This window comes from Anguilla rostrata, chromosome 6 (genome assembly GCF_018555375.3).
Source record: "Anguilla rostrata isolate EN2019 chromosome 6, ASM1855537v3, whole genome shotgun sequence".
Classification (NCBI taxonomy): Eukaryota; Metazoa; Chordata; class Actinopteri; order Anguilliformes; family Anguillidae; genus Anguilla; species Anguilla rostrata.
The window spans coordinates 56572149-56599318 of record NC_057938.1 but is presented as its reverse complement, the minus strand read 5'-3'; the positions used below and the strand labels follow the sequence as shown (position 1 = coordinate 56599318).

General features: G+C 46.2%; 3 protein-coding genes and 1 long non-coding RNA gene across 8 annotated transcripts; 2 read left to right on the top strand and 2 right to left on the bottom strand.

Annotated features, from left to right (window-relative positions):
- The first annotated feature begins 607 nt into the window (after positions 1–607).
- Positions 608–5417, top strand: baalcb (BAALC binder of MAP3K1 and KLF4 b). Of its 2 annotated transcripts, none has more exons than XM_064340810.1 (4): positions 608–945; positions 2066–2562; positions 3798–3997; positions 4353–5417. In XM_064340810.1, exons 2-4 carry the CDS (start codon positions 2379–2381, stop codon positions 4524–4526), a joined length of 558 nt encoding a protein of 185 aa, XP_064196880.1. In that variant the 5' UTR covers positions 608–945; positions 2066–2378; the 3' UTR covers positions 4527–5417. The 2 variants fall into 2 exon arrangements, with proteins under 2 accessions (XP_064196880.1, XP_064196881.1); XM_064340811.1 differs by having other exon boundaries at positions 930–1054.
- Positions 5414–7988, top strand: LOC135257741 (uncharacterized). Its single transcript, XR_010330724.1, has 2 exons — positions 5414–5492; positions 6019–7988. It is a non-coding gene; the product is annotated as an uncharacterized LOC135257741 (long non-coding RNA).
- Positions 6004–9669, bottom strand: nme6 (NME/NM23 nucleoside diphosphate kinase 6). Of its 4 annotated transcripts, none has more exons than XM_064340807.1 (6): positions 9492–9669; positions 8991–9095; positions 7955–8057; positions 7185–7224; positions 6716–6876; positions 6004–6450 (listed from the first exon to the last, which is right to left on the bottom strand). In XM_064340807.1, exons 2-6 carry the CDS (start codon positions 9081–9083, stop codon positions 6245–6247), a joined length of 603 nt encoding a protein of 200 aa, XP_064196877.1. In that variant the 5' UTR covers positions 9084–9095; positions 9492–9669; the 3' UTR covers positions 6004–6244. The 4 variants fall into 4 exon arrangements, with proteins under 4 accessions (XP_064196877.1, XP_064196876.1, XP_064196878.1 ...); XM_064340806.1 differs by having other exon boundaries at positions 8991–9084; positions 9492–9668; XM_064340808.1 differs by having other exon boundaries at positions 8991–9084; positions 9541–9668.
- Positions 9670–13403: 3734 nt separating this feature from the next.
- On the bottom strand, positions 13404–16124 carry thbd (thrombomodulin). The gene has a single exon (XM_064340805.1). It carries the CDS (start codon positions 15939–15941, stop codon positions 14328–14330), a length of 1614 nt encoding a protein of 537 aa, XP_064196875.1. The 5' UTR covers positions 15942–16124; the 3' UTR covers positions 13404–14327.
- Between the last annotated feature and the right edge of the window lie 11046 nt (positions 16125–27170).

Here is a 27170-nt window from a genome sequence, read left to right as displayed (position 1 = left end):
TGTATCAACGTGTTATCTTTTGTTATCTGGTGCTGGGCATAATCCCCGGTCAGGGCCCAGTAATACTCTAATGTGCTGTTTAAATCTCTTTAGTTCTCCTGTTTGTTTGGTGCCACCTTTCTTATAGAGGTCAGTCCTTTTACAAGTGGCCACTGCAGTTTCCATGCTTTCTCCATGCTGGTGTTTGGGAGCAGGTTCTTCAGAGTCTGTCTCTGGACATTTCTTTTTTTTTTGTTTTCTGTGTCTTTCTGAGTCAGTCTGAGGCTGTGACACACCTGCCATTGTAAAAACGGTCTTGGCCGATCTAAAGCACACATTTCTTCTGAAATATCAAATAGCCTGTCAACTATTTCTTTAAAATGAGTTTACTGTGACAAACAATGAGGTAACTACAGCATCAAAGTAACACGTTTAGCCAGCTGAATTGCATTTTCTTCATCAGATCCGCATTTTATCACAAGCGAGGAATTCAGAACTTTAAAAACTACTTGAGAAGAAGGCACAGCTTCCCATGGTCAAATATTAAATTTGATTATCTGTTTTAGCCTATATCTGTTTTGGATTTACGTTGTTCATGTTTTACAAAAACTATGTTTTCTTCACACATAAAAAAAAAAAAAATTTAATGTATAGAACAAAACGACATTTCCCGTTAGGTTTGGTTTAATACTCGCACCTGATGGAAAAGCCTTTGACTCTTCCTGCCAGGTGCAAATCTCAGCACCTGTACGGTACAACAAATCAAATTACAATTTTACGCACAAATAAATCTAGTGTGCGTGTGTGTGTGTGCGCGTGTGTGCGTGTTGGGGGGGCGTATTTGAAGCCAAGAATGCAATTTTACGTCCCCAGTAGCCTTCACAGCCAGGAGGTCCACTTAACGGAACATGCGTGGATTAGTTGAACGGAAGAAAATCTCGTGTAAATGTTAAATGTCGATAGAATGTAAGTAGGCTAAGATGAATGCACGGTTAATACGGTTGTGTTTGATTTGAAATGCAGACGTCCGCTCTTTGAGGTTGCGAGCATCATACCCTTAGCCTACGTGTATGAGGTAATGGAGGCGGTTCAAAACTATAGTACGAGGGTGTTTAAGCATTGGCTATAGCCTATTGAAATTGGTATTAGCTAAATGTATGTTGTTTATCGGGTTTATCGGCGGCTAGGCTAATGTTTACAGTATTTATCGGTATTTTCGTCTGGAATGCTAAAAAACCGCATGTTTTCTGTTTTTATCCGCAGACGAACTCGTTGGGTGTGACTTTATGTAATAGTAGCCTAACATTTAGCCTCCATGATCAATAATCTTTTTGGTAAACCGATATGCTACCCCTGAATCTGGAAAGTAAATGTTCCTCTTGCGGATCTATGCAGGAGGTTGCTCTTATGTAGTATATGATTTTATAATGTTGGTTTGACGGTGGAACTGGATCACCTGTTGAAGGGGTTTTATCGGGATTTTTATCGAGGTTTTATCGGACCCTCGCGCAAATCATTTGTATTCGCACGGGTGGCCTGTCTGAAACCGTTTAAAGCTAAAGTCAGCATTGGTAGCTATGTGTCAGTCAGTAGGCTAGGTATCGTTATTGCCAACGACAGTCGGCTATCGCAGTCCTATATGCTAACCATTTCCAATATAAATTGGTGTTGATACAGAGTGATCGAAATTGGGTACTAATCCTACTATTAAATGTGAAAACGTGACTGGCGTGGTGCACACTGTGAGTCCGCTTGCAGCATCTTTCCTCGATATAATCGCACCTGTCAAATTTTGCCTGGCACAATACCTAGTGCTATCAGATGTGCAGGTGATGGTTGAACTAAAGATCTGACTGGTATTCTTTTGGCTACTAAATCAATACTGATTCCAACAATATTTATGACAGTGGAGAACAAATTACCGGTACTATTGTGAAATATTAGAATTTTTGCATGTTTTCAACTTTACATAGTTTTGTAATTACTTTTTTAGTCTTCGCAAACTATAGACCGAATTTCTTCTTGTTTTTGTTACTTTTTTCTGTGACATTGTGTCACATTTAAATAGTTTTTTTTTTTCCAACAGAATTTCCGCCGAATGCTGAAACTCCCGCTGTCATGTGAACAGTACCTTCGATAAGCCTCGCCCCCTCCCACACGCCGTGCATAGGCCGTAACCTGCTTACCGCAAACCGTCTGGGCTGAAATGGCCCGGCCTTCACGAAGGCCAGTAATGGCGGTAATGGGGAACGTTATTCAGGGATGTGCAGGCCAGGAGCCTGCATCTCCCGCCTAAATCTCCAGGGGTGGAAAAGCAGCTCGCTACCCTCTCCTCCTCACGCCCCCATCTGTCCGTCCATCCTTACGTCCACCCTGAAGGGGTTCATCGGGGGGGCTCCATGGGGTGTGGGGGCAGCCGGACGGACGCCCTGGAGCCGAGGTACCTGGAGAGTTGGACGAAGGAGACGGAATCGACATGGCTGACCAGCACGGACACGGACGTGCCTCTGTCCGCCATCCAGAACATCCCCTCCGAGAGCTCCTCCCAGCTGGGCTTCAGCGCTGAGAAAAACAACAGCCCCGGTGAGCCTGTTCACTTAGCACTGAGAAGAACAACACCCATTACATTTCATTACAGGCATTTGGCAGATGTTCTTATCCAGTACAACATGTAATGTGAACAACAAAGTGTATAACCATAACCAGGAACAAAAACAGCCCCAGTGAGCCTGTTCACTTAGCACTGAGAAAAACAACACCCTGGTGAACCTGTTCACTTAGCGCTGAGAAAAACAACGCTCTGGTGAAGCGGTTTACTTAGTCTGCTGTGCCCTTTGCTGTTGCACGCGCTGCTCTCCAGAACACGTGAGAGGAGGACGTGTCACATGCAGCTCAGCAGTCGGACTCGGGTGCACCCGGATTTTAAAAAAAGGGCCTCAGCCAGTGAACTGGAGCGACTCTTCGGCGCATCCTGTTGCCATGGAAACAGCCACATCAGTGCAGCCCCTGTGAGATTGTGTGGAACGGGCACAAAGGCTAGATTCAAACCCGCAAACCACACGAAATTTTAGCGGTGCGTCGTCGGGTTGCTGTGGAACACTGCAACGACAACAGTCCGCTGTCAGAGGTCGCGAGAGGTCACTTCAGATCGGCCAGTTTTATCTGCTCCACCGTTCTGTGTGAGCCGCTGTTGTTCTGCTCTGTCTGGGACTGCTGTTCTTCACACAAAGCAGGTGGACAAAGACGGCGTAATTCAGTTGGAAAAATGGTCAGATGCTGCAGTTACCCTGGCACTTGCACGATTTTGCCCGTTGCTTGCTTCTGCTGGTCTTTTTGTATTTTTGAGGGGGAAAAAAGTGAATTGGATATTAGGTTTTAATTTTGCTCCTTCAAACAGAAGATGTGTCACAGATGGCTTGAGATGATGATTAATTCATGTTAACTTTTCAAAATTTTCCAAAAAATCTCATGTCGTCAATGTAACTATGGGCTTTTATCTGTCCCCAGATAGTGAGGTTTCTGTAATGCAGCCTTCCTTCCCTACGCTCACACAACAAAATTTCTGCCATCCTTTTCATTGCTTCCTAGAAGCAAAGCATTATGGGATCTGTAGTCATTAATAACCTAAATTCTGCAAAGGATGCATCCCTGTATCCTTTGCTGAAGGATGTACTGTAAAAGTGTTTCCTGTTTGTCAGTTCAAACTTTACCTGTCATGGAATGGAGACGAGGGGAGGGAAAGCAGGAAGTGAGGTAGGATGGATGGATGCATATTTAAAGTTTTTCGGTGTGGAATTCCTCTTTCCCGTTGGCTGCAGTGGCAGATTTTTTTGACGACAGCTTCCCGGGCCCTGCCCAGGCGTACATGAAGGTCTGCTCCGCCATGTCCGAGGCTGGCCTGGGCGGCACCAAGGCGGACGCCGACGCCACAGTACCGACCTCCCAACAGCAGGAGGCGCTGCCCGCAGCACATGGCGCCACACTGCAGAAGAGGAGCGTGATGCACACTGAGGAAGTTGTAAGTAGTAGTTCTGCACAACAGCTGAGTGATAAAAGTCCAGTGAAGCTTCCCTCCATTGTCTTACATTGGGAATGGAGTCGTTTATTAAATAGTGTGAATTTAATTTGCTTTTGTGTGGTGTTTTCCAAAGCGCCCAATGACCATAATAATCTGGTTAGTGTAATTTCCATATAAATCTGTTTTGTGATGCTCACTGATGCTACATATGCGCAGTCTGACTGAACACTTTGAACTGAACTGTTATCCTGCGATTAAAATAAAGTGTTCGGTCCTGTCCCGGCCAGGATAGAGCTGCACACCTTCCTCCTCCTCCTCCTCCTCATTTTTACCTGCCTCTCCGTGGTGTGTGCAGACAGAGTGGCGTGACGACCGGATGTCCACCAAGCAGGTGACCATCACCGTCACGCAGAGCGTGCGGCAGGTGGACCGGGCCGGCTGGATGAGGGAGACGTCCCGCACCACCTTCCAGGTCCTGAGGCCCGCCGAGGACCGCAAGGAGGCGCCGGCCGAGAAGAGCCCAAAATGAGGAGGACCCGCGGCTGCTCCTGCGCGAGTGCGTGAGAGAGGGAGAGGGAGAGAGAGGGACGGGGGGAGAGAGAGGGAGACAGAGGGAGAGGGAGGGAGAGGGAGGGAGGGAGAGAGAGAGAGAGACAGGGGGAGAGGGAAGCCGCTGGGTCTTTTCATCCCTCTCAGGCTAAAGAAAATGGGCGGGACTGCTGGGATTTGTAGTCTCTTTCAGGCTACAGGAAGGGGAAGCTGCTGGGATGTGTGGTCTCTAACAGACTGAAACCTGGGGGATGTGCTTGGGTTTGTTATATTCAGAGATGGAAAGTCCAGGGGCCAGAAAGTAAAAGTCCTGCCATGCAGTTCTTTCACCCCCAGCTGATTTCACTAATTAGTTCTGCTTCCTGGCTGAAGAATTGTGCTAATTAGCAAATCCAGGTGATTTGAAGAAAATACTGGGGAGGACTTGCACTTCCTGGACCTGGATTTTTCACCGTTGGTTCCATTTTTTTTCTTTTTTTTTTAAAGCCTGGAACAGTCAGTGTGCACCTGGCTGTGTGTCCTTGCTTAGCTGTAATCATCTCTCTGCTCGGCTGGGTTTTTTTTAAGTTCTTCTTATGGCTGTGAAACCTGGATGTGGCTGTGAGTCAGAGGAGAAGAGACTCTTCAAAACGAACCTGACTGCCATTCAGCCCCGTGGATTAGGGAGACCTGTGCAACTCGAGTGCAGCGATGCTGCTCCTCTGCTGGTGCAGAATTAAACAGCAGTGCGTCCTGTTTCCACAGCTAGCGATTAGACCTCCCCTTGCTGTGTTAGACCCAGGACATTTACAAATTTTCATATTTTCTAATCCAAGGACATTTTTGCACACATCTCTCAGATTATCAGCATGTGTCATCAAAACCAGTAACAAAGAACAGCTAACATGGCACTGGCGAGGTGGGCGTGGCTTTGAAACGTTTGCTCGGGCTGCTTCTTTTGTACAGTGTATCTTTTTTTTTTTGTAGATGGTCTTTTCACTGCCGCAGTGGTTTTCTGCATCTTGTAACTCAGAAAGTGAGTCTTTGTGAAATCTCAGACATGCTGCATACTGGTCATTTCACGTGAAACTGTCTGTGTCTAGGGCTGCTGCGTGGGGCATCCCACAAGGGCAGGCTACTAGGTGTGTGGCCCTACAGTCCAATATAGAGAGAGAAAAAAAAGTCTTTGTCCCAAACATTATGGAGGCCACTGTATGTTTGAATAGAACAGCTTTTGTATTTAGTATTTCAGTCAAAAGACTGTTTTTTAACACCAAACACTAAAGTCTCTTGGGTGCTTTTGCACAGTACAACTGCATCTCTTCCCAGGAACAGGTGACTTCATCGGATAGTCTGTGGGTCAGGCAGCTGGTCTTTATTTTTACGTAACACACCAGAGACATTTCAGAACTGTACCAGTTAAACGCAGCTCGCTGCACGTGACAAAGCCGCGTCAGACATCTTCACTTCAGACTCACTCAAAGGAATGGAAGCTTTATTTTATTTTTGACAGATCTCTCAGACATGTTCTGTGAAAACAGCAACAGTGATGCCCCAAACAGAGCTTGAGTGGTCTCCCTGGTAACAAGGCCTGGGCTGGAGGCTGAATGTTGAGTCACCAGGAAGCAAAACAAAAACCTTCTGAAGCACAAAAGTACGCCAAGGGGAAGAACTGTTCACTCCACATCTTCAGCTAATGAAACCACCATCTTATTGTCTCTAGTGGGCCACCTCTGGTCGGTGCTGTGGATCTGTCTCTAGTGGGCCCTTTGGTCTGTGTTGTCCCAGTAGCGTGTGCATCCGTCTGTGCGGGTCGTACTCCACTGGCCCCGCCCTGAAAGCAGGCTCCGCCCTCTCCATCCACTCCGCCACAGAGAACTCTGGGAAGAAGAAGGCGATCTCCCTCCGGGCGGAGTCCTCAGAGTCTGGGGGGGGGGGGGGGACAGCAGGGGTGAGCGCAGACAGACAGACCATCATAAGGGCAACAACACCCCTGTCTGTACTGAGGGGTGCAGTGGGGTTCAGCCAGGTTTAGGTTCATTTGAAGTGTGTCCCCTCACGGATTTTAGGGGGTGTTTTGGGAACCCCATGTACCGCGTTCCCGAGCTCCTGGTGAGAGTGAGAATACCACGCTGCCAGCCACCTGACCCGTGGGTGGCGTTCCCGGATAGAGCCCGGAGAGAGACTCACCTGACCCGTGGGTGGTGTTCCGGGTGTCGGTCAGTCCGAAGCGGGCCCGGATAGAGCCCGGAGCGTCGTAGCGCGCCCGGAACACTTTGGTGGGGCCTATCATGGCCCTCCAGTGAGACACGGCCTCCTCCCGCGCCAGAATGTAGGCCCACATCGGGCCGCTGCGTGGAGCAACACCCAAACATCAGCTAGACTCAGACACTCATATATACAGACATATTCATACAGACATTCAGACAGTCATATATACAGACATATTCATACAGTCATATATACAGACATATTCATACAGATATTCATACAGTCATATATACAGGCATATTCATATAGACATTCATAAAGTCATATATACAGACATTCATACAGTCATATATACAGGCATATTCATATACAGACATTCATATAGACATATTAATATGCAGTCATATTCAAATACTGACACAATCATCTCGCACACTCTCACGCTCACCTGGACATGAACTCAACCAGCCTCTGGTAGAAAAACCGCCCTGAAAAACCCAGGGGAGAAAATTCTTTAATGTTACACAGGATAATATTCCACTACAATATTTTAGTGGTTCCTCATTTCATTACCACAGACGAACTGTGCTATAATATCAGAAGACAACATAACCATCATATATTTCCTATAAACTATGGCTTCCTTTTAATTTTTTAAAACTAAACGTGGTTGCTTGCTACCCCAGGACTACCACATGGACTTATGTTTTCATCTCTACTACGATGCTCCACCTCTACTAAGATGGTCCACCTCAGCTAAGATGCTCCACCTCTACTAAGATGGTCCACCTCAGCTAAGATGCTCCACCTCTACTAAGATGGTCCACCTCAGCTAAGATGCTCCACCTCAGCTAAGATGGTCCACCTCAGCTAAGATGCTCCACCTCTACTAAGATGGTCCACCTCAGCTAAGATGCTCCACCTCTAACGACAGCAGACAATTTAACGACTGACACACTGACATGGAACAAAACGTGGCCAATGGTGACGCGGGGTTGGGCGGGGCCTAACAAAGCACCGCTGCTCCCCTGGGCTCCTGCCTATCAAAATCTAGCAATTTCAAGTAATAATACTATTTCTGAGATTTTCCATTGGAATATCCCTACTGGATCTGCTCACGCTCTAAGAGGGGAGGTGTGAATTTATACAGCAAATCGGATTGGTGGGAAAGTACGGCAGCTGCTTTTTAATTGGCTATTCTCCCACTGATAGCTTTACCTTTGTGTTCAGCATAAAACCTCTCTGAATCCTGCCTGCGCCACACTGTCTCTTTTGCCTTGACGATGATGAAGTTGTTCTCCAGGATTTTCTCATGGAGAGCCTGAGGAAATAATTCACACAAAAGTAATTAATCATATGCTCACAGGTCTACGTGTTGAACTATCCAAGTACCAATCGGGCAAGTCATATGTTGTGGGACAAAATGAGTGGTGCGCGCAACATCAATGATCAAACAAGGGGAAGAAGCAACTTAGAAATGTGTAAATATTTTAGCTGGTTGAGAAGCTAACGACTGTGTCATATGTTTGTATTGGACTCATTTATCTATAATTAGCTTTTGTGCCTATCAAAATATGTTAATTTGCTATACTTCAAATATTTTTTCAAATATACATCATTTTTATGTACACAAAACAGCCCCGCATCTTATTTAGGAACATCAAGATATAAGACTGCTATGGCGTAACTTCCTCCGCCGGAAGTTTACAACGAAGGTGATACATTTACCGGGTAATTTAATGGGTGTTTTAATAAAACATTTCTCATGTAAACGTGAAAATAAATGAAAGGTTAGGCTAATCTATTGGCCTCAGGTCACTTGCTAAAATGTAACTAATTGTCCGCGGGTTTATGTCAGTACCACGGTATAAAACATGATTTGGATTTATTTATTAATTTCTCCTTAGAGTGTATCCAGACCGAAATTAAAACAGTAAATCAATGTATTAGGAACAAATACAGAAACTCGATTACTTGTAACGTTACGGAGAGAAATAGACTAACATTTCGTCAGTAAAGTGCTAATGACGAGTGTAAATACAAAAACCCTTTAATCATCACAAAACGTAGACAGTAAAACCAATTACACATTTTTGCTGATCTAATTCATAAATGTTGTTTTGGTACCGACAGATAGATTATTACAAAATTGGTTGGTTGAGTTAGGAATTCGGCTAGTCCGAACATTATTCAGTCCTACAGAATTGTATCGACAGCATCGACTTGGCTGTATAACCAACGGTGGACCAGTTACCTCAAGTACCAATGGATGAGCGACAGCGTCGGGTTTGATGACGGCGAGGGTGAGCTGCAGTGCTTTCGCACAGCGAGCCGTTGTCAGCGCCATCCTAGAGACAAACTGCCATTAAAATATGGTCTTTTAGACGATAAACAATCATAAGTTAGCTAGCAACAAAATGTTCCCGTTAGTAACAATGCCTTCGAAGCCAGATTGAAGTATTTAACTCAGTTACCACTTGGCTAAAGCCAAAGAAGAGTAGCAAGCGCTAGTCAATAACTGGCTTGACAGCTAGCTTTCTCATTCATAGTTTGCTAACCTTCATGAATACCAATTGCACTAGCCTCAGATGAAGCTAACACCAACTTACTGTCATGCTCCTAGCCAGATAGTTAATTAATACCGTATAAATTACAGGCCCAGTCATTAGTTGCTAACACTAGTTTCTTTTAACGTTAGTCGAACTCCAGCTCAGTTAAATATTGTGTCATGTTAGCTAGCAAGCTAGGGGCTAACCTCTTGCAGAAGCTTCGCTGTTGACTTCAAATTGCAATTCGAAACTTACGTGTCATCCTTATTTCTATATATATTTACATTAATTCTTATTGACAAAAGAAACTTCCAAAAAGCATTTAAATTTCACAAAAACGGTTCAATTCATATCTGCTGTCCGCCTTTTTATTACGTCCCCAATTGTCACCTGCAGCTTTAACTTAGGTTCCGTATGAGTGAGGCACTTACCTTCATATTAGTGTACATTATCTTTACCGACCATTGGTTTGGAAATATAATTGACCACCAGCATGTATTATCGCACATAAATTTAAATTAACCTCATCCGTATTTTTTTAAATATTTTGCTCGAGTTTGATGTCGGCGATTGGTAAATAATGTCGAACGACACACTTTCAAGACATATCTCACTGTGAGGACAACTTTAAATCATGCTAATCTTTACACAGTGCAAGTTTAAAGCTCTTTGAAAATGGACAGTTTAGCGTGTATGACCCGGTGTCCACACTTTCAGTAATTTTCACATGTCTTTCTGAAGAGATAATTTGTCATTACGCTTCTTACCTAAGATGAGAGCATTCGTAAACGGAGAGGTAGAAAGTCTTGTGATATGAATATGGAACCTTTATTCTTCATGGTATGCAGAGCTATTTGGGTCACATTGTATGGTCTGAAGAAGGTAAATAATCCTTCAGTCGACAATGAATAAGTTTATTAAAGGACAATTAGAAGCTTATTACAATTGTTTCCATCTTACAATTGTGGTTTGAAAGGAAATCAGCAGAAATTCTAGGCATTGTACTGTTGTGTATCATACTATGAGGGTTTTTTGTTTCAAAATTGAAAAGGAGATAATGAAAAATATAGGGTATGATTCTGTAGTCCCCGTTTAATCCGAACATTATTTAGCAACAACACATGCAGTAGTTACTGTAAAGTTCAGTGTCTCTGTGACACTCAAATAAGAACAATAAAAACAATGCGTGATTACAGGATGCATCAGAAGCTAGGGTGAATAATAGAACGGGATCTGAATCTGGGTTTGCAATGTCGACTATTCACCACCAGAGGGCGCTTAACTCAGTGTCATGGACTCGATTTGATGTTTGTGTCCAGGTTGTGATGTCTCTCAAGGTGTACTGTGGTGGGTTTACAAAGGCGCGCATTTTAAAAGACACTGCTTACTCGTTATTCAACAATAATGTTTTATATGTTTATTTATATTTGCATAACTATGTCAACTTGGTCAGTCGACCATTTGCAGTGGTGCCTTGGGAAGGTGCCAGAGTAGGCTAAACAATGCACGGGATTGTGTGTAGCCACACAGATGCAGGGTGGCGGATTAGGTCGCCACGTGAAAAGACCCTGTATTGTCGAAATTTTTAAAACACCTCTACTCACTCTTTGAACGGGGAAATGAGATATTTAATTATCATAGTGAGTTAGGATTTTTCACAACAGGCCAATACAGGTTGTGACGAGGGTAACCCATATTCTGAAGTCTTAAAGCCTTAAACAGATCTGTTGGCCAGTTCTTTTTTAGTAAGCCGGATCCGGGTAACAACGAGTCCAGTCACGGCGCGAAGAAGAAAATAATGAAAACGCGGGTTGATGTAGGTCTACTTCTTCAGCAGTCACCCGTCAGACCATGAAAATAATAACAGAAACGCACGAAAGTCAGTATGTTTAGCCCCGTTAGCGTCTGCTGCGCAAACTCCCAGTCTACTGCGGCGCATAAGTACGCTCTGGCAATGCGATGGAATTCCTAGCAGAACCCTTTGTTTCAAAGTCAGCTCCCATGGGCTGGGTAAGTAAACGGTTCAGCCTTCGGTTGTGGTTTGAGTCACGCAAAAAAGCTGGTGGTTTGAGGCCCGCTAAGGCACCAGGGATGAAGCGATGCGCAGAATTGATGTGGATGTCAGGTGTAGTGTTACCAGATTCCTGGGGTTTTATTCCCCTCCAGATAGCACTCAAATTCTGATTTTCAGAACTCCCCTCCCCATGCCTCGTTCAAAAACCCACCATCTATCACTGAAACCCATGTGTGTTTACACTGCAACGTCCTCGTGAATCTTTCAAATTTGCCTTCAGTTGGAGGAGAACCGGTTATCAGACACATGAGGGTGATCCCCATTAATAAGTTTTAAAAATCATTTAAGATCTGGCCGCTTTGCATTTCTCTCAACGTTGAAGTAACGTTGATGTTATACAGTAGCCTACTGTACATCGCTCTGGGTAAGCGCGTCTGCAAAGTAGTAGTAATGTAACGTTAGCATTCATCACTGAGTGTGTCTGCAGGAGGGAGTTATTGCCGAACAGGAGCGAGCCCCCAGCCGCCGGTGCAACTCTAAATATTCTTTTTTATTAAATGTGTTGCTGCGTCAGAATATGTGCGTGCGCCTGTGTCACGTTTGGTGAGGCTTGCCTGCCAGCGTGTTTCTGAAGAGTGCACGCACGGCCCGCGCTCGCTCTTGCTGAATCCGAGCGGAGCTGGCTGCAGTGCGCGCCACTGGTGAATACGATCGGTCGTTTCAGACTGGCGAGAAAAATAAGGTAACAGCGTTAAGAAGAGCACGTGTGCGTGCTCGTAATATATGCTCAAATCAGACCTTTAAAGACAAGTTTAAATACCGTAGACAATATTTTTATAATTATAATAATTTTTTAATATAATAATGAATTGAGAGTGGAGTTTCATGGGATTTTACATGGGTTCTGCTGTGCTAATCTGGCTAATCTGTCAATCACTGATTCTTTCAACCCATTAAAGCACTTCTGTCACTCTTGGAAAGCAGTGACAGATCACGCCATAGCATGGCCCTATTTTAAGCCTTCATAATGCTTCGTACCATCGTCACTAGGTTAAGAAATTGCATATGCTTTTATTTAATCTACATTAGACTGATGTCTAATACACATACACACTTTCTATACACCCTGCAGTTTGTAGAGAATGCGTCTAACAGTGCGGTTAGAATCTACAAGAGTTTTGTGAGCTGTTTGAAGCCGGAAAGCGGACAGCGCTGGGATGTATCAGGGGAGTGATTGTTCCATACCAGTCGAGTCGCTCATGGTTCTGGATTATGGAGCACTGCTAGGGAGAAAACCGCGAAAGGGCTGAGGCGGTGCGCAGCTTTTACTGCTCAGGACCTATATGCGCGTAAAACAACCTCTTTAAAATCACCTTTTAACACTTACTTTTTTAATATGGCATTCGGTTATTATTTAATCATATGTGAAGGGTGACGTACTAATAAAGATTATTATTATTATTATTAGTAGTAGTAGTAGTAGTAGTAGTAGTAGTAGTAGTATGTCCAGGCAGTGACTAATTTAAAAGGCACACAGGAGTTCAAAAATTATTTTCCCCCTTCAAACATGGGTTATTCAGCTGTTCAACAGATGTACTTCACATTACAGTGTTACATAACAACTCGTTTGTCATCGTAATTACAAGTGAGAACTCAACTATTCCCAAATACTACTAGTAGTAGTAGTAGTAAATATTATGATTATTATTATCATTATTATTATTATTATTATTATTAATAATAATAATAATAATAACAAAAATAATAATGAAAGCACCCGTATTTTTCCTCTCTTAAAATATTTTCCAGCGATTAGCTTTTGTCTACTACTACTACTAGTAGTAAATAATGATAATAATAATAATAATAATAAAAGTACCCGTATTTCTTTCTCTTGAAATACCTTCCAGCGATGAGCGTTTGTTCTGCAGGATAGTGGCGAAGCGAAGGAATAGTTAATTCGCACTGCTATTTCTCCCCAAATGAGGTTTTATCGTTCGATAAAAATTACGATGCTTCAATCACAAATCTCTGTCAGATTAAACGTTATTCTTTTGATTGCAAAATAAAAACTTATCATTTTATACAAGACACACTTTAGATGTAAGTTTACTTACTTTGGACTTACAAAACATTTTATTTGCCCGATACATATTAACAGCTGAGAGTGGCAACAGTTCAGTAGCCTACCTTTTTACAGTTCGGCATATGTACACATTTTTCACCAACTTGAATTTTTAATCTCAAATGTACTCTTCATGACATAAAAACAATAAGCAGTTTAGTCGCCTAGCTTGGCCCAGACATATAAGCATTCATGTTATTCTGATATTCTCGTAGGCAATTCATAATTTGGGTGTCCTGCAATTCGTGTCTTCGCTGGATTGCTTTGCCCCCAAAGCCACTTGAATTACCTGTTCAGAAACCATGGTAGAACTTTCCTTTGGTATTGAAAACACATTATTAAGGCAGCAAAGTTGTGCTTGTACAGAGTCAGATATTATACAAGCTAAACAGAATGGTAGACAACAGTACAAAGAATAGACAGTTGTAAATGCTGGAAGAAATTACGCACGTCTTGAAATCCATGTTGCAGTTTCCCAGACAACTGGGGCAAGATTTTCCTGTGTCTGAGAGCTTGGATTCTTTTTTAAATTATGGATGTGGCTTCTGACAGCATTAACATTACATTAAACTCCACGGTCTGGTTTATAGTAGTCGTAGCTGCAACACCTAATACTGTGAATATACGGGCTATAGCAGACAGTTCTAAACACAGTAATACATTTGTGCAACTTGTCTCTTTGGTATTGCAGGTTTACAATGAAATACACATTCGAGGGTAAAAGCAAATGTTTGGTTTTCATAAAGCTGCTCTCACAGGAACATAATTTTTATATTAACGAATCTCCATTAAAAGTGCAACTGCATTTTCATATTAAAACATTTGTAAACATACACTGTGACATGAAAAAGCAAGGGACTAATTAAGCTTTAGATAGCGTGCAATAATACCGATGGTAACGTTTTAAGTGTCTTGTTTTAAATCTCTGTTCACAAATATAGATTTTTTCGTGTACTTTTCCGTAGTCACTTGTTGTAAGTCCTGCAGGTCTTCCCCTTGGTTTTTATGTATGCACGCGACCTTCCAGCTCGAGCGACGCTTCGAGATTTGGTGCACGAGGAAGACGATGATGAGAATCATAAGCACAATGCACACCATGATTCCAAGAAGACCTCCTGGCGTCATCGCGGAGGTTATGTCCGTTGTGTAGTTCGAAGTCGGTGTAACTGTGTCCGAAGGAGTTGTAAAACCGGAACCTTCTTCTGAATAGTCTTTACAGTTATATCTGTCAATTAGCGTGAAGCCCACCGGACATGAGCAAATGTAACTCCCGAAAGTGTTTGTGCAGCCATGTGAACAATAATTCCCGCTACATTCGTCTATATCAACGCAAACTCGTTTGTCTTGACTGGGCATATCCATTATATATCCTTCCGGACACCGACATTCTGTCGGATCGTTTATGTCGCATCGCGCGGGGCACTCGTTTTCATCACAGTAGATTTCACACTGTGTGTGGTCATCGATTCTTTGGCGAAACCCTTCAGAGCACGAGCACGTGTAGCTACCTCGGGTGTTTTTACACCAGTGCTCACACGGTGACATGAAGCATTCGTCAATGTCCACGCAATTACCATTCTCTTTTTTAAAGCCGTCAAGGCAGTGGCATTCGTAACTACCCATCGTGTTAATGCACTTTGAGCTCTGACAAATTACTGCACCGCGACACTCATCTTTGTCCCTGCAGCTTTTCCCGTCCTCGCGCAGCTCGTATCCATCCTGACACTTACACGAGCCGTTGGGCGGGATGCATGTGTGCTCACACCCCATGGTTAAACAGGGGTCATTTGATGTACTTGCACAAGTTACCCCGTTACTCTGAAGCGCCTGGCCAGGTGGGCACACGCACCGTGGCCCTCCGTTTTTGACGCACTTGTGCTGGCAGCCGCCTCCCCCCACCTCACAGGACCAGGGAGCCCGAAGCCACCCTTGTCCGGGCGCGCAAATGTGTTTGATTCCGGAGGGGTTTGCCGTCGCAAGGGTCCCAGGAGGAAACAAGACTCCGAAAGGTGTAGTATATTCAAGAGATTCGCCCGCCTCCGTAGGCACCAGGGGTTCGCATCCAAAGGGGTGCTCGCACAGAAACCCATCGGCCATATCGTGACACGGTTTCTCTGTCCACTTGAGGTCGCGAGAAACAGAAACACACTTCGGAGTGCAGAAAATCTCGCTGTTTCTCCAGTTGGTGAAGTCAGTTTGTGTATCTCCCGTTATCCACTCATACCGCCTCAGTTCCAGTGAGGTGTTCGTACAATCTTTACCGTTAAACTGCAGCCCAATCCAAAACTCTCCTTTAACATCCGTTAACAAATCAAGTATCGCGTCGTTCGATTCACTAGACCGTACTGTCATCAGGTGTCCTTGTGTTTTTTCACACATTTCAAGTGCCATCTGAAAATCTGTTGTGCTCTCAAATGCAAAGTAGCAGTGCTTCGAAATGCACGAAATGCTGCTCCGGACGTTTCCGTGTACTTGCGACAGAATCGCGATAGATACAAGCATGATTAAATTATTCATTCTACACGTTTAAACGGGCTACTGTACCGACTGCAAATGTTCAACGAAGCCCTGTTTTCAGCGTCTTGTAAGTTCTCCGCGTTGAGCCAGCCGTGCCTTTATAAACGCCCGTCCCATGGCCGTGATTATGGAGGAAGGAAGTTCCCCTCGTTGTGTACTTGCCTCATCCTCTTCCAGTGAAGTTCTTTCCCCGCTGCTCACTTTGAGAACAGCAAATACGCATGACGATTATTCCTTTTGGCAACCTTTTTCAAATATGGGCGTTATGTTGACGTTAATGTTCGTTTTTCTACTATTTAGTTTGAAATCAAATGTAAAATAAATGCAAAGAAAACATAATTTAAAATTACAACTGAATTATCATCATCATCATCACCATTATTAATATTATTATTATTGTAATTATTATTATTATTATTATTATTATTAATAATAATAATAATAATAATAATAATTTTAAAAACTTTAAGCAGAGAATAGGATGATATGTAAAAAATGTAGGATAACATTTAGGACAATCTGAGTTTTATAAAACAGCCTATATCACAAAAGCCATTTTAAAGTGGTTAAAATCAATAAAGCTTGCCACTGCAGTGGTCCCTGGGGCGGTATAGGGACATAAAAGTTTACCCCTATAAACTTTTACCTGTTACCCCATAAATCATTTGTACATGTTTTGCTTGTAAAAAGTACTTATTAGTACCCAAATAGAACATTATTGTATTTTCCGGGTATATTTGTGGCTTTATTCCTGAGAGTGTATCAGGCTCGTCGCGCAGCAGCGCCCTCTACCGTCATTGGTATTAATCGTAAACTGGAGTTCTTACTACAACGGCCTGAAAACTCCTACAGAATACAGGCAAAGTGCATGAATACTAAAAACACAAACATACACACTTACACACACAGACACACATATAAACACACAGCTGGCAGGTATAGTCTCGCATTGTAACACTGTGCATGAGGGGTCCAATGTTTAACAGGGATGTTAGTAGTAGTGGTATTGTGGGGGTATGCGTGCTAACTCTCCTGTATCCTCAGTACCGTGTGCCTATGCGTCACTAGATAGCGCCCTCTGCTGTTGGGGTCTTGGGTTGTGGAACCAGCACTGGTTTTCAACGTAGCGATTCACCCCATGGTCCAGTGTGGACTCAGGTTGTTCCACAGGTGGCGTGTGATTGGCTGTAGTCACCCGGGAAGGGTTTTAGTCTGGAGGGCTCCAGGCGCGTACAGTTGCACCCGAATGGCCACGGGACACAGTAAATTCCAAATGAAAAAGTCTGAAAATGAAAAGTATATTCCTGTAATAGTATCTACTTAGACCTTCTAATATGCATTTGTACGTATATTTATGAATCTGTAATATACCCTCAGTATACCTACGTAGCTCTGCCTCGTGCTTATGAGTAGTTTCGATATCGTCAGCAGCTGTTGGCTGGACAGTTACGTTGTGGCGGTTGTGGTTTCTGAGACGGTAAAGAGCAGCCATTTTCACTGTGCGACCGCCCTCTCTCCGCCGGGGTTTTCGGTAGCACGGCCCGCGTGAAAACACCTTCGCGTGTTCCGTGGAGGCACACGCCACGCCAGCGCCTCTTGGGAGGGACGCGCTCAATCGTTTTCTCAGTATCTACAGAATGTTCTGGAGGAACATTATGGTCCCTCCTCCGTGCAGCTCGGCTGCCGGACTGCGTGTTTTGCCCAGAGAAACGTTTCTTTATGGTGCAACAGCACATAAGACTTTACTTATGGGACAGCTTTAGCGGTCACGGGGGAACCTGACGCACGCAACGTGCGCACATTGACCTCCACTGGAACGCAGATGGTGCCGCGGAGGCTCAGCGTTTCAGATTTATCGTCCTTCAAAGGTGCCCGTATGGCTCCACAACTCGGCATAAACAAGATGCACTTAGAAAAGCAAAATTAAATGTGCTAGGTGTCAGGTTGAGCACCAGGACGATTTCGTTGAGATGACGGACGGCCATAACGAAGCTTGAGGGCGAACATGCATTTTTCAAATGTTTCCATGACAATCAATGGGAAGTTTGACTTTGTTTGACATTTTTGTTTGATAAACAAAATGTAAACTTTTTTTTTTGCCCCTGTGCACAATGATCTGCCCCCATATAACACAGGGCAAGAGCCAGAGCAGAGCACCCCTACCCCTCCCAGCTCGCGCCCGTCCTGCAGGCCAGGGCTGAATTTTGGGGGGCCTCGAGCCCCTCTTTTAAAAACGAAACGACAGCTGCACTGTTCCAGCGTGCATCCGAATCCCCGTGCCACGGGGCTCAATCTTAAAAACAGGAGAGGGGACGTCGTAAATCTGCAGCGTTTCCACCGCAGGCTCTGCGCATCGCTGTTGGCCTACTCTGCTGAGGCAGACTCCGGAGAGGAGCGATGCGTTTCGCACATGCGAAGAGTAATAACAATATCAGCACAGCACGTTTCTGGTGGAAATTATTTGACTGAGGCTTTGTGTACATCAGTAGTGAAATAGCGTTTCATTTGACTGGTGTGAATGCCAGTGGACGGTGTGTTATACACATTGACTGTGTGAATGCCAGTTTGGGGTACAGTTTTGCAGTACAGTGAATGCTTGGGGTACAGTTTGATGTACCTGTGAGGCACCTCCCCAGTTTGTACCTTTTTTATGAGGTACGGTAGCAGTGTAGTGTAAATGTCTGAGTGTGTTTGTTCGGTGCAGTAGCAGTGTAGTGTAAATGTCTGAGTGTGTTTGTTCGGTGCAGTAGCAGTGTAGTGTAAGGGAAGAGAAGTCGGCTGTAAGGAACTCAGAGGTTGCGGCTTCAGCCCGGGTCAGTTCCAGGCTGGGTCAGGGTTCGAGCAAAAGTGCCCAACCCCTGAATTGCTTATAAATACATTTTATTTTCTTTAATAATGAAAAATGCAAGCTGCGTGCAAGTGCCAGCTAACGGTCTAAATATAACTGTAGGAATGACAGCAAGGTATAAATTATTGCACACATGCCTTTTGAGTTACGCTAGGTCTGCTTGCGTGAGAGTTTCGGTATTTTGGCCGCACATGCAGGGCGGAGTCACGGCAGAGCTGGGAGGCGGAGCTTTCACACCTGGCCCCGTGTCATCGAGATTTCCTGGCAAGAGCAGCGTGGTTCACATGTTCAACTCGACGCTCTGTTTGTCTTCCTCATTTGGATTAATCTCACTTTGCGTTTTCCGTTCATGTTTTAACACCAAATATCAGGGCTTTTTTTTTTTCAAACCTGTCAGAATGGCGGACAGTCAGCAGTGAGGAAGTTCAAGGTCAAAAAATGTCAAAGACTCAGAGGTTAGTTCGTAGAGGCCACAGGCCTCTGAGGCTAAAAAGCATATCAGAAAAACGCATATTTGAGATGAAATGTGGGGACAAAAAACCGTGTACACTCTCTCTCTCTCTCTCTCTATATGAGGGAAAACAAGAACCAGTGTGTGTGTGTGTGTGAGAGAGAGAGGGGGAGAGAGAGAGAGAGAGAGAGAGAGAGTGTGAGTGTAGGTTCGTGTGAGAGAGAGTGAATCTGCCTGTGTGTAAGAAAGAGAATGTGTGTTTATGTGTGAGAGAGAATGAATGTGTCTGTGTGTAAGAAAGAGAATGTGTGTTTATGTGTGAGAGAGAGTGAATGTGCCTGTGTGTAAGAATGAGGGTATGTCTGAGAGAGAGAGCGTGGCTGTTAGCATGTGTGTGTCTTGTCTGTGTGCAGTTTTTCTTCTAGGGGCAGTTAGCCCTGCTCCGGTGTAATCGTACCCCCCCCCCCTCCCTGGAGCTGCGCGTGTGAGTTATTTTGTTTCTGTTTCCCTGGGGAGGGGGGTCCTGGGCCTGGGCTAGATCGCGGGGGGAGGGGGGGGGGGGGGGGGGGGGGGGTCGGGGGCCTGGGCTCGATCACAAGGGGCTGGAATTGCGTTTAAATCAGATGTGTGTTGAGAGCCCCTGTGGCTTCTGTCTCCGTTCTGCTGCACTCCCATTGTTACGCACTATTCTACCTTTATTTCATTGATTAAAGTGGCAGAATGACAGCGATAACAACAGTGATAACAACAGCGATAACAACAGCGATAACAACAGAATCTGCAGGGGTGACTGTCAGCGCCGCCCTTCTGGTAGAGCAGGGCAGTGTGCTCAAACCCCACCAGTGTCCCCGCTTTACACTCACACACCAACACACACACACACATACATACAAATGCATGCACACACACACACATACATACAAATGCATGCACACACACACATACATACAAATGCATGCACACACAGACACATACATACAAATGCATGCACACACACACACATACATACACACGCATGAACACACACATACACACGCATGCACACACACACACACACTCACACATGCACGCGCATGCATACACACACACACATACACACATACACACACACACACACACACTCACACTCACACACACACACAGACACGTGCAGTCCTGTATTATTGCAGTAGTTTATGGTTGGTTACGCAGGACTTTAGGATGTGGTCCCTTCCTATGAGTAATAAAATTAAGCAATTTAAAAACACGATGCCATGAGATCGCAGGTCCTGAAGATGACAGACAAATTGTTTTTACAAAAAATATGCAAGTCCTGTTTAAATTCAGTTTAAGGGGGTAAATTCAGTTTAAGGGGGTAAATCTAAATACTGTGGGCCTCCTGTTCTCCACCCTTGGGGTGTCTTCATAGTAAGGATGCCCCCCGTGTCCACGGAGCCGAAAATGACCCACACCCTCCAGACCCCCGTGATAAAGAATCTTCACTGAATTTTAAACCCTAAATTAACTTTTTTTTGACAGAGAAACAGACTGTCACTCACCAGTAAATTTGTTTTCCTTCATCACAGTCCAGAGAGATCATATTTCTTCAGTCTACTGCTCTTGTATACAGAGCACACTTCCTAATAGATTTTTATTTGCTGCTATATTAGGTGTGTGGTGCTCAACTTAGATTATAACTTTTGATATCGTAACTGCGGGGCTAAAAAAGGAGTTTTCACCAACGTTAAACTCAGAAAAGGGTCGTTTTGACCCGAGGACAACACAGTGGTTAAACTGGACTTCTAGGGACAATCCCACCCCCCCTTTAGTCAATGTTGTGAGAAAATTAATTTTAGAATTATATTTTATTAGGATTGTTATGCAGTCAAAACAAGAACAGGTCTCCTCAGCCAAGGAGAGAGTTTGAGATTTCTGTAACTGATTGTATCATGGCTGAGATGCAGCACCCAGCTCGTCTCCCTGCCAACCCCCCCACCCCCCCACTCCCCCACTCCCCCACTCCTGACCCCGCTCACCCCCCCCCCCCCACTCCTGGCCCTGCTCACCAACCCCCCCGCCACCCCCCACCCCTCTACAGCTCACATTTCCCTCTCAGGCCATTCTCAGATTCTTTTTTAAAGTTTATTTTCAAAAATAGAAAGCATAAAACCAGACACTGCCAAGCCAAGCGTACGTCTCAGTGCTGCCAATACTTCAGTATTCAGGCAGACATGAACTGCATTCTGCAAAGTTTTTTTAAATTTCATATTTCTGTAAAACATGTACTTTTAAGGAAGGATTTCTGAACATGAACCCTGAAACTGACTGTCTTTGTGGAATGTGGACTCCCGCTTATACAAGCTCAATATCTGGCTTTTTTTCATATAATGATCATAATAATTTCTGGTGGTGGTGGGATGCCCAGCAGCCATTTTGTGTTGAAACGTTAATCAAACATCAGTTGAGATGGAGGGGGAGAGAAACAACAGAGACAGTAATACTGGGATCGGTGGCCAGACTGGAAATTTTGCCTGGACACCAGAGTGCCCCCCCCGCCACCCCCTCAGGACCCATAAGGGCCGCAGTGAGTCAGGCACACCGTGCAATGGCTTGGAAAGACAGCACCTCTTCCAGCACTGTGTCCCAATCCTGGCCCTGGAGGCCTAATCGGCAGGTCATTGATGGGCTGAGTCTGGGGTGTTAGTGCTGAATATCTGCCCCTGTGGGCCTCCTGGAGCAGGATTAGGAAACATCATCCTGCAGCACAGTGTCCCCATCGCTGCACTGGGATATTGGGTTTTTTATTTAGACTGGAGGGAGGACTACCTCGTACCTGCACACCGACAGCATTTCCAGCACCAAAATGGTGTCCCCACTCCCACACAGCCCTGCTTAGCTTCAGCACTAACCAAGCCCAGCCCTGCTTAGCTTCAGTACTAACCAATCCCAGCCCTGCTTAGCTTCAGTACTAACCAAGCCCAGCCCTGCTTAGCTTCAGTACTAACCAAGCCCAGCCCTGCTTAGCTTCAGTACTAACCAAGCCCAGCCCTGCTTAGCTTCAGTACTAACCAAGCCCAGCCCTGCTTAGCTTCAGTACTAACCAAGCCCAGCCCTGCTTAGCTTCAGTACTAACCAAGCCCAGCCCTGCTTAGCTTCAGTACTAACCAAGCCCAGTCCTGCTTAGCTTTAGCCTTTTTGAAGAAGCAGAGATGAGGAAGTCAGAACACTTTTTTCTGGACCCATGTCCTGCTGAGGTGAACAGGAACCGTATCGCTCAGATTCCTCCTCCTGGCGGTGGGGTGAGTCAAGTTGACACCCAGAAGAGAGAAGGAGAAGAGCATTTTCTGTTGACCACTGCGTACTTGCAGGGCTGACAGAACAGCTTGTTCGAGAACTTCACCTTCCTGCAGAATCTTTGTTCATGTGGCAATATCACCCAGAAACTGTTTAAAACGCTTGCTGCCTTATAGCGAGGGAACTGGTGCAGCTGTCCTGATTGGCTCATAAGTGTGCAGCGGTGTGACTGATTGGCTCATAAGCGTGCAGCAGTCCTGATTGGCTCATAAGTGTGCAGCGGTGTGACTGATTGGCTCATAAGCGTGCAGCAGTCCTGATTGGCTCATAAGTGTGCAGCGGTGTGACTGATTGGCTCATAAGCGTGCAGCAGTCCTGATTGGCTCATAAGTGTGCAACTGATTGGCTCATATGTGTGCAGCGGTGTGACTGATTGGAACATAAGGTGTGACTGTTGCTATGGTATCGGAGAAAGGCATTTGGGATTAAATGCTGAGACGGGGTGGCTCCTGTGCTGGTGCTTATTGGCCAGCAGCTTTGCTGGGCTGCGCACGATTGGCCGGCATCGCCCAGTCACATGGCATCACAGCGTCTAATCATGCGTTAGCGACCCCTGCTGGTTGGTGTGGCACTCGCGGTCCATCTGTTGAGCTGCACATGAACTGTCCTCCTCCTCCTCTGATCCTTGAGCACGAGCCTGAGTTGCGGCCTGTGGTGTGATAAAAGCAGGAAGTGGCATCACCAACCCCAGAGGAGCAGACGGGGACACGATTGGACATCTCACCTGGCGAGATGACGGAACTCTAGGGCAGAAACAGGTGAGTGCGGCGCTCACAGGTGGTCTGCCTTCACGGCAGGTACGGCACAAACCACACCGGTGTTCACCGCAGACGCCCGCGGAGCTTCACAGACGCCCTGCGGAGCTTCACAGACGCACTGCGGAGCTTCACAGACACTCACGGAGCTTCACAGACGCCTCGCGGAGCTTCACAGACGCCCGCGGAGATTCACAGATGCCTCGCGGAGCTTCACAGACGCCCGCGGAGCTTCACAGATGCTCACGGAGCTTCACAGACGCCCTGCAGAGCTTCACAAACACTCACGGAGCTTCAGCCCACTGAACTTCACACACTCCTGATGCTTCACGAGCGAGCGCCCACTGTGGCTTCACAACAACATCTACCCACGGAGCTTCACAGGACCCCGCGAGATTTGACAGACACTCGCGGAGCCACAGGCTATGGGCGCTCACAGACGCCCGCAGGACTCACAGACGCCGCGGAGCTTCACAGACCCCGCGGAGATTCACAGACGCCCTGCGAACGCTCCAGCGCTGTGTCTGGGAACCGTCATCTGGGGAATCACCGAAATATCCACGCCCTGTTCGGTCACGAAACCGGGTCCTGCTCGTCATAACCGGGACAAGAATTGCGATTGAAATAGCGCGTAGTTCTGTGGAATAACAGCGGGGTATCTGGGAAGAGAGGAAGTAAGCCGACGTCAGCCAAACGCGTCTGGACCCCAGATGACGGGCGTCGTGCCACCCACAACACATCTGAACAGTAATCTCTGGATAAACAGGGAGGGGGGGGGGGGGGCGGCGGGTGTGCCAGGACCCACCCCACACAATACCTCATATGCCGTGAGGCCCCCCGTGAGATGGTGTTTTAATAGTTACTCATAAGGAACGGAAGGAAAATCAGCGCAGTTAAGTCCGTTAAAATCATCAGTATCGTAAATCTCCAAGGTCACGATGCAGGTGTCCTGCATTTCTGTGGAAATGTTCATTTGGTCATTTTGAGGAACGTGTGCAGCCGGAGTAGCGGCTGTACGAGGTTAGCGGGGTGAAGCGTTGGACTCGTTTCCACGGCGACCCTCAGCCCTCGGCAGACGGCCACGTGTACCGCCGGACGCGTGCGCACCTGAAACGCGCGGACAGGAAGTGGTCTGACTGGGAGAACGAGGCGGAGGATGTTCCGCTCTGGCGGTGGCGGGCGGGGCGGTGGGTGGGGGTGGGGGGGGGTCTGGCGGCGTGTTTCCTATGAGCCACTCGTGGCAGGAAGGGCAGCGACAGGTGTGGCTCTTCATCCTTCCTCAGATTCTTCCTCCGTCTCCTTCTCCGCCTCTTCATCCTCCTCTCCTTTATTTTTCCACTCATTCTGACCTTTAAGGAAGGAGTGAGATCTCCCAGGCCCCTCCTAACCTCAACCCCCCCTCCTCCCTCCATCCCTCCATCTTAACCTCAGAGCTAAATCCCCTGTTCAGCCCCAACAGTGACCGTGAAGGCATGGAGCCTTAGGGTTAGGTGTTCAGAGTAGTTAGGGTTATGAGGGGTTGTGTGGGTTGAGGAGTGTGTGTGAGGGTTGGGTGGGTGTGTGTGTGAGTAGAGCATGTGTGCATTTTTGTGGATGTGTGTGTGAGTGTGTGTGATTGTGTGTATGCATGTGTGAGTGTGTGTGTGAGTGTGTGTGTGAGAGAGCATGTGTGCGAGTGTGATTGTGTGTGTGTGTGTGTGTGAGAGAGCATGTGTGTGATTGTGTGTGTGTGTGTGTGTGTGTGTGTATGGAGGGACCCTGGGAAAGAAACATTTGGGTTGGCCACTGACTCTGCCCAAGTCTTCGGTGGAGGCGTTTGTTTTATCATGTCAGACGGTGTGTTTATGATATGAACTGTGTGTGGGTATCTGCGTGAGTTATGGGCTCTTTGTGTTTTCACTGGGTGATGCACTGTTTTTCCGTCTTCCTCTAATCTGTCCTCTCACGTCCAATTTGGGTTCGTTTGCCTGCTAAATATTTCTCTACATCTCAGTCTGTAGTCTAAGATGGGAGGCGGTGAATGTGTGTGGGTCTGCTTTTTGTTTGTTTAATGTTATATATGTGTGCTGTACTAAACTAATACTTACAGGCGGGGGGGCGGGGGGGGGGGGGGGGGGGTGCAGAGTGAAGTCACTGTCGAGATGGGGGAGTTAGAGGTCCCCACCCTTAAGCTTCATTCCTGAATTTAGGAAAATTCAGAGTTCCAGGGCATCCCATAACTCCTTGAGAAAGGTCTGGGACAGTCTCAAAAGTGCGTCGCTTCTCTAAGGATGTTCTGTGCCTGTGTGATGGGGTCGTGCATGTAAAACAACTCGCAGTCAGAATCGCTAGTTTCAGGCCCTTTATACACGACCCCCCTGCGTGTTGGCGCCATGCATTCATCTACATACTACACACACATTTTAGCCATGAGAAACAAATGCGCAACCTTACTGGACTCTGCCCTAGAATGGCTGGCAGTTCATTTAGTTATTATCACATTTATTTAGATGATGCCATTTTCTTTTTTTCTTGTTTGAGTTTGGCAATTATACTTGGTTTTATGGGATTGAAGTTTTTTTTTTTTGTTTTTTTTGAGGTTTCATGACTTTTGGGGAGGGCATTTCAGGGTCAAGGAGCCAACCTACCCGGGCCAATCCTCGACAGCCATCATGTGAAAATGTCCTGAATCTCTGTTTGTCCAGTGGAAGGTAGTAAGCGGGAAGGAAATATCCTGACAAGACCTTCCTTTTGGGGTGGGGGGCGGGGGTTGGGGATGGGGGGAGGGGGTTTGTCCTTGTCCAATTATGTGCCGTGTAGCCCAGGAACATGGTGGCCTGCTGCACTGCTGAGCGTTAGGCTTCAGGTAGGTTCTATAGTCAGGTGGGTTCTGAGGTCAGGTGGGCTCAGGTAGGGTCTGAAGTTTGGAGGAGACAGGACAGGGCTGGCTGAGAGCAATTGAAAATCTTCTTTGGAGGCCCCATTTTGTGGTATATCCTACCCAGGACAGGGTGGGGGGCGGGGTGGGATGGGGGGGGGGGTCTGTTGACAGCCCAGCCTGCGTGTGAGACGGTTTCACACTCTTAAATCGGGGGTGGGAACCCCCCTTCTGCACCTGGGTTTCACGCCAACGTCTGCGCTTAATTACTCTAATAATTTAATTGGCCCAATCATTGAACAAATGAGTGGGCCAATTAAATAACTATGTGCAGAAGCTCATTAATGAATGACAGCAGGATTAATCTGATGAGTCAGCCGACAGGAATGAGGACCCCCCCCCCCACCCCACCCCCCCATCTTAGATTCATGAACGATCACAGCGTGGCGGTTTTGGTGCCGGGGAGCAGGGCGTTGGTTAAGTTCTTCTCTGGCTGTGAGAAAGAGAGGAAGGATTTTGATTTAGAGAGTCACTGGACAATGAAAAGGATAACCTGGCACCATGTCCTGTGTGTGTTGGCAGAAGGCTGGTGTCGGGAGGACCGTTGAGCTCAGAGACGGTGATTATCTCCATATGTGTCCTGTAGAGTGGCACTGTGTTCATGGCTGCCCTGTGTGTGTCCTGTAGAGTGGCCCTGTGTTCATGGCTGCCCTGTGTGTGTCCTGTAGGGTGGCCCTGTGTTCATGGCTGCCCTGTGTGTGTCCTGTAGGGTGGCCCTGTGTTCATGGCTGCCCTGTGTGTGTCCTGTAGGGTGGCCCTGTGTTCATGGTTGCCCTGTGTGTGTCCTGTAGGGTGGCCCTGTGTTCATGGTTGCCCTGTGTGTGTCCTGTAGGGTGGCCCTGTGTTCATGGTTGCCCTGTGTGTGGCACTGTGACTGTCTGTTGGGGATGTGCTGCGTTATCTCCTCCTGCTTAGGTATACACGC

Bases quoted from the DNA above. Each gene is read 5' to 3' on its own strand.
- baalcb (XM_064340810.1), top strand. From the start codon at position 2,379: ATGGGGTGTGGGGGCAGCCGGACGGACGCCCTGGAGCCGAGGTACCTG. The intron at 2,563-3,797 runs GTGAGCCTGTTC...CGTTGGCTGCAG, and splicing joins TGAGAAAAACAACAGCCCCG to TGGCAGATTTTTTTGACGAC. The intron at 3,998-4,352 runs GTAAGTAGTAGT...TGGTGTGTGCAG, and splicing joins TGATGCACACTGAGGAAGTT to ACAGAGTGGCGTGACGACCG.
- nme6 (XM_064340807.1), bottom strand. From the start codon at position 9,083: ATGGCGCTGACAACGGCTCGCTGTGCGAAAGCACTGCAGCTCACCCTC. The intron at 8,058-8,990 runs GTAACTGGTCCA...TTATTTCCTCAG, and splicing joins CTCATCCATTGGTACTTGAG to GCTCTCCATGAGAAAATCCT. The intron at 6,451-6,715 runs GTGAGTCTCTCT...CCCCCCCCCCAG, and splicing joins GAACACCACCCACGGGTCAG to ACTCTGAGGACTCCGCCCGG.
- thbd (XM_064340805.1), bottom strand. From the start codon at position 15,941: ATGAATAATTTAATCATGCTTGTATCTATCGCGATTCTGTCGCAAGTA.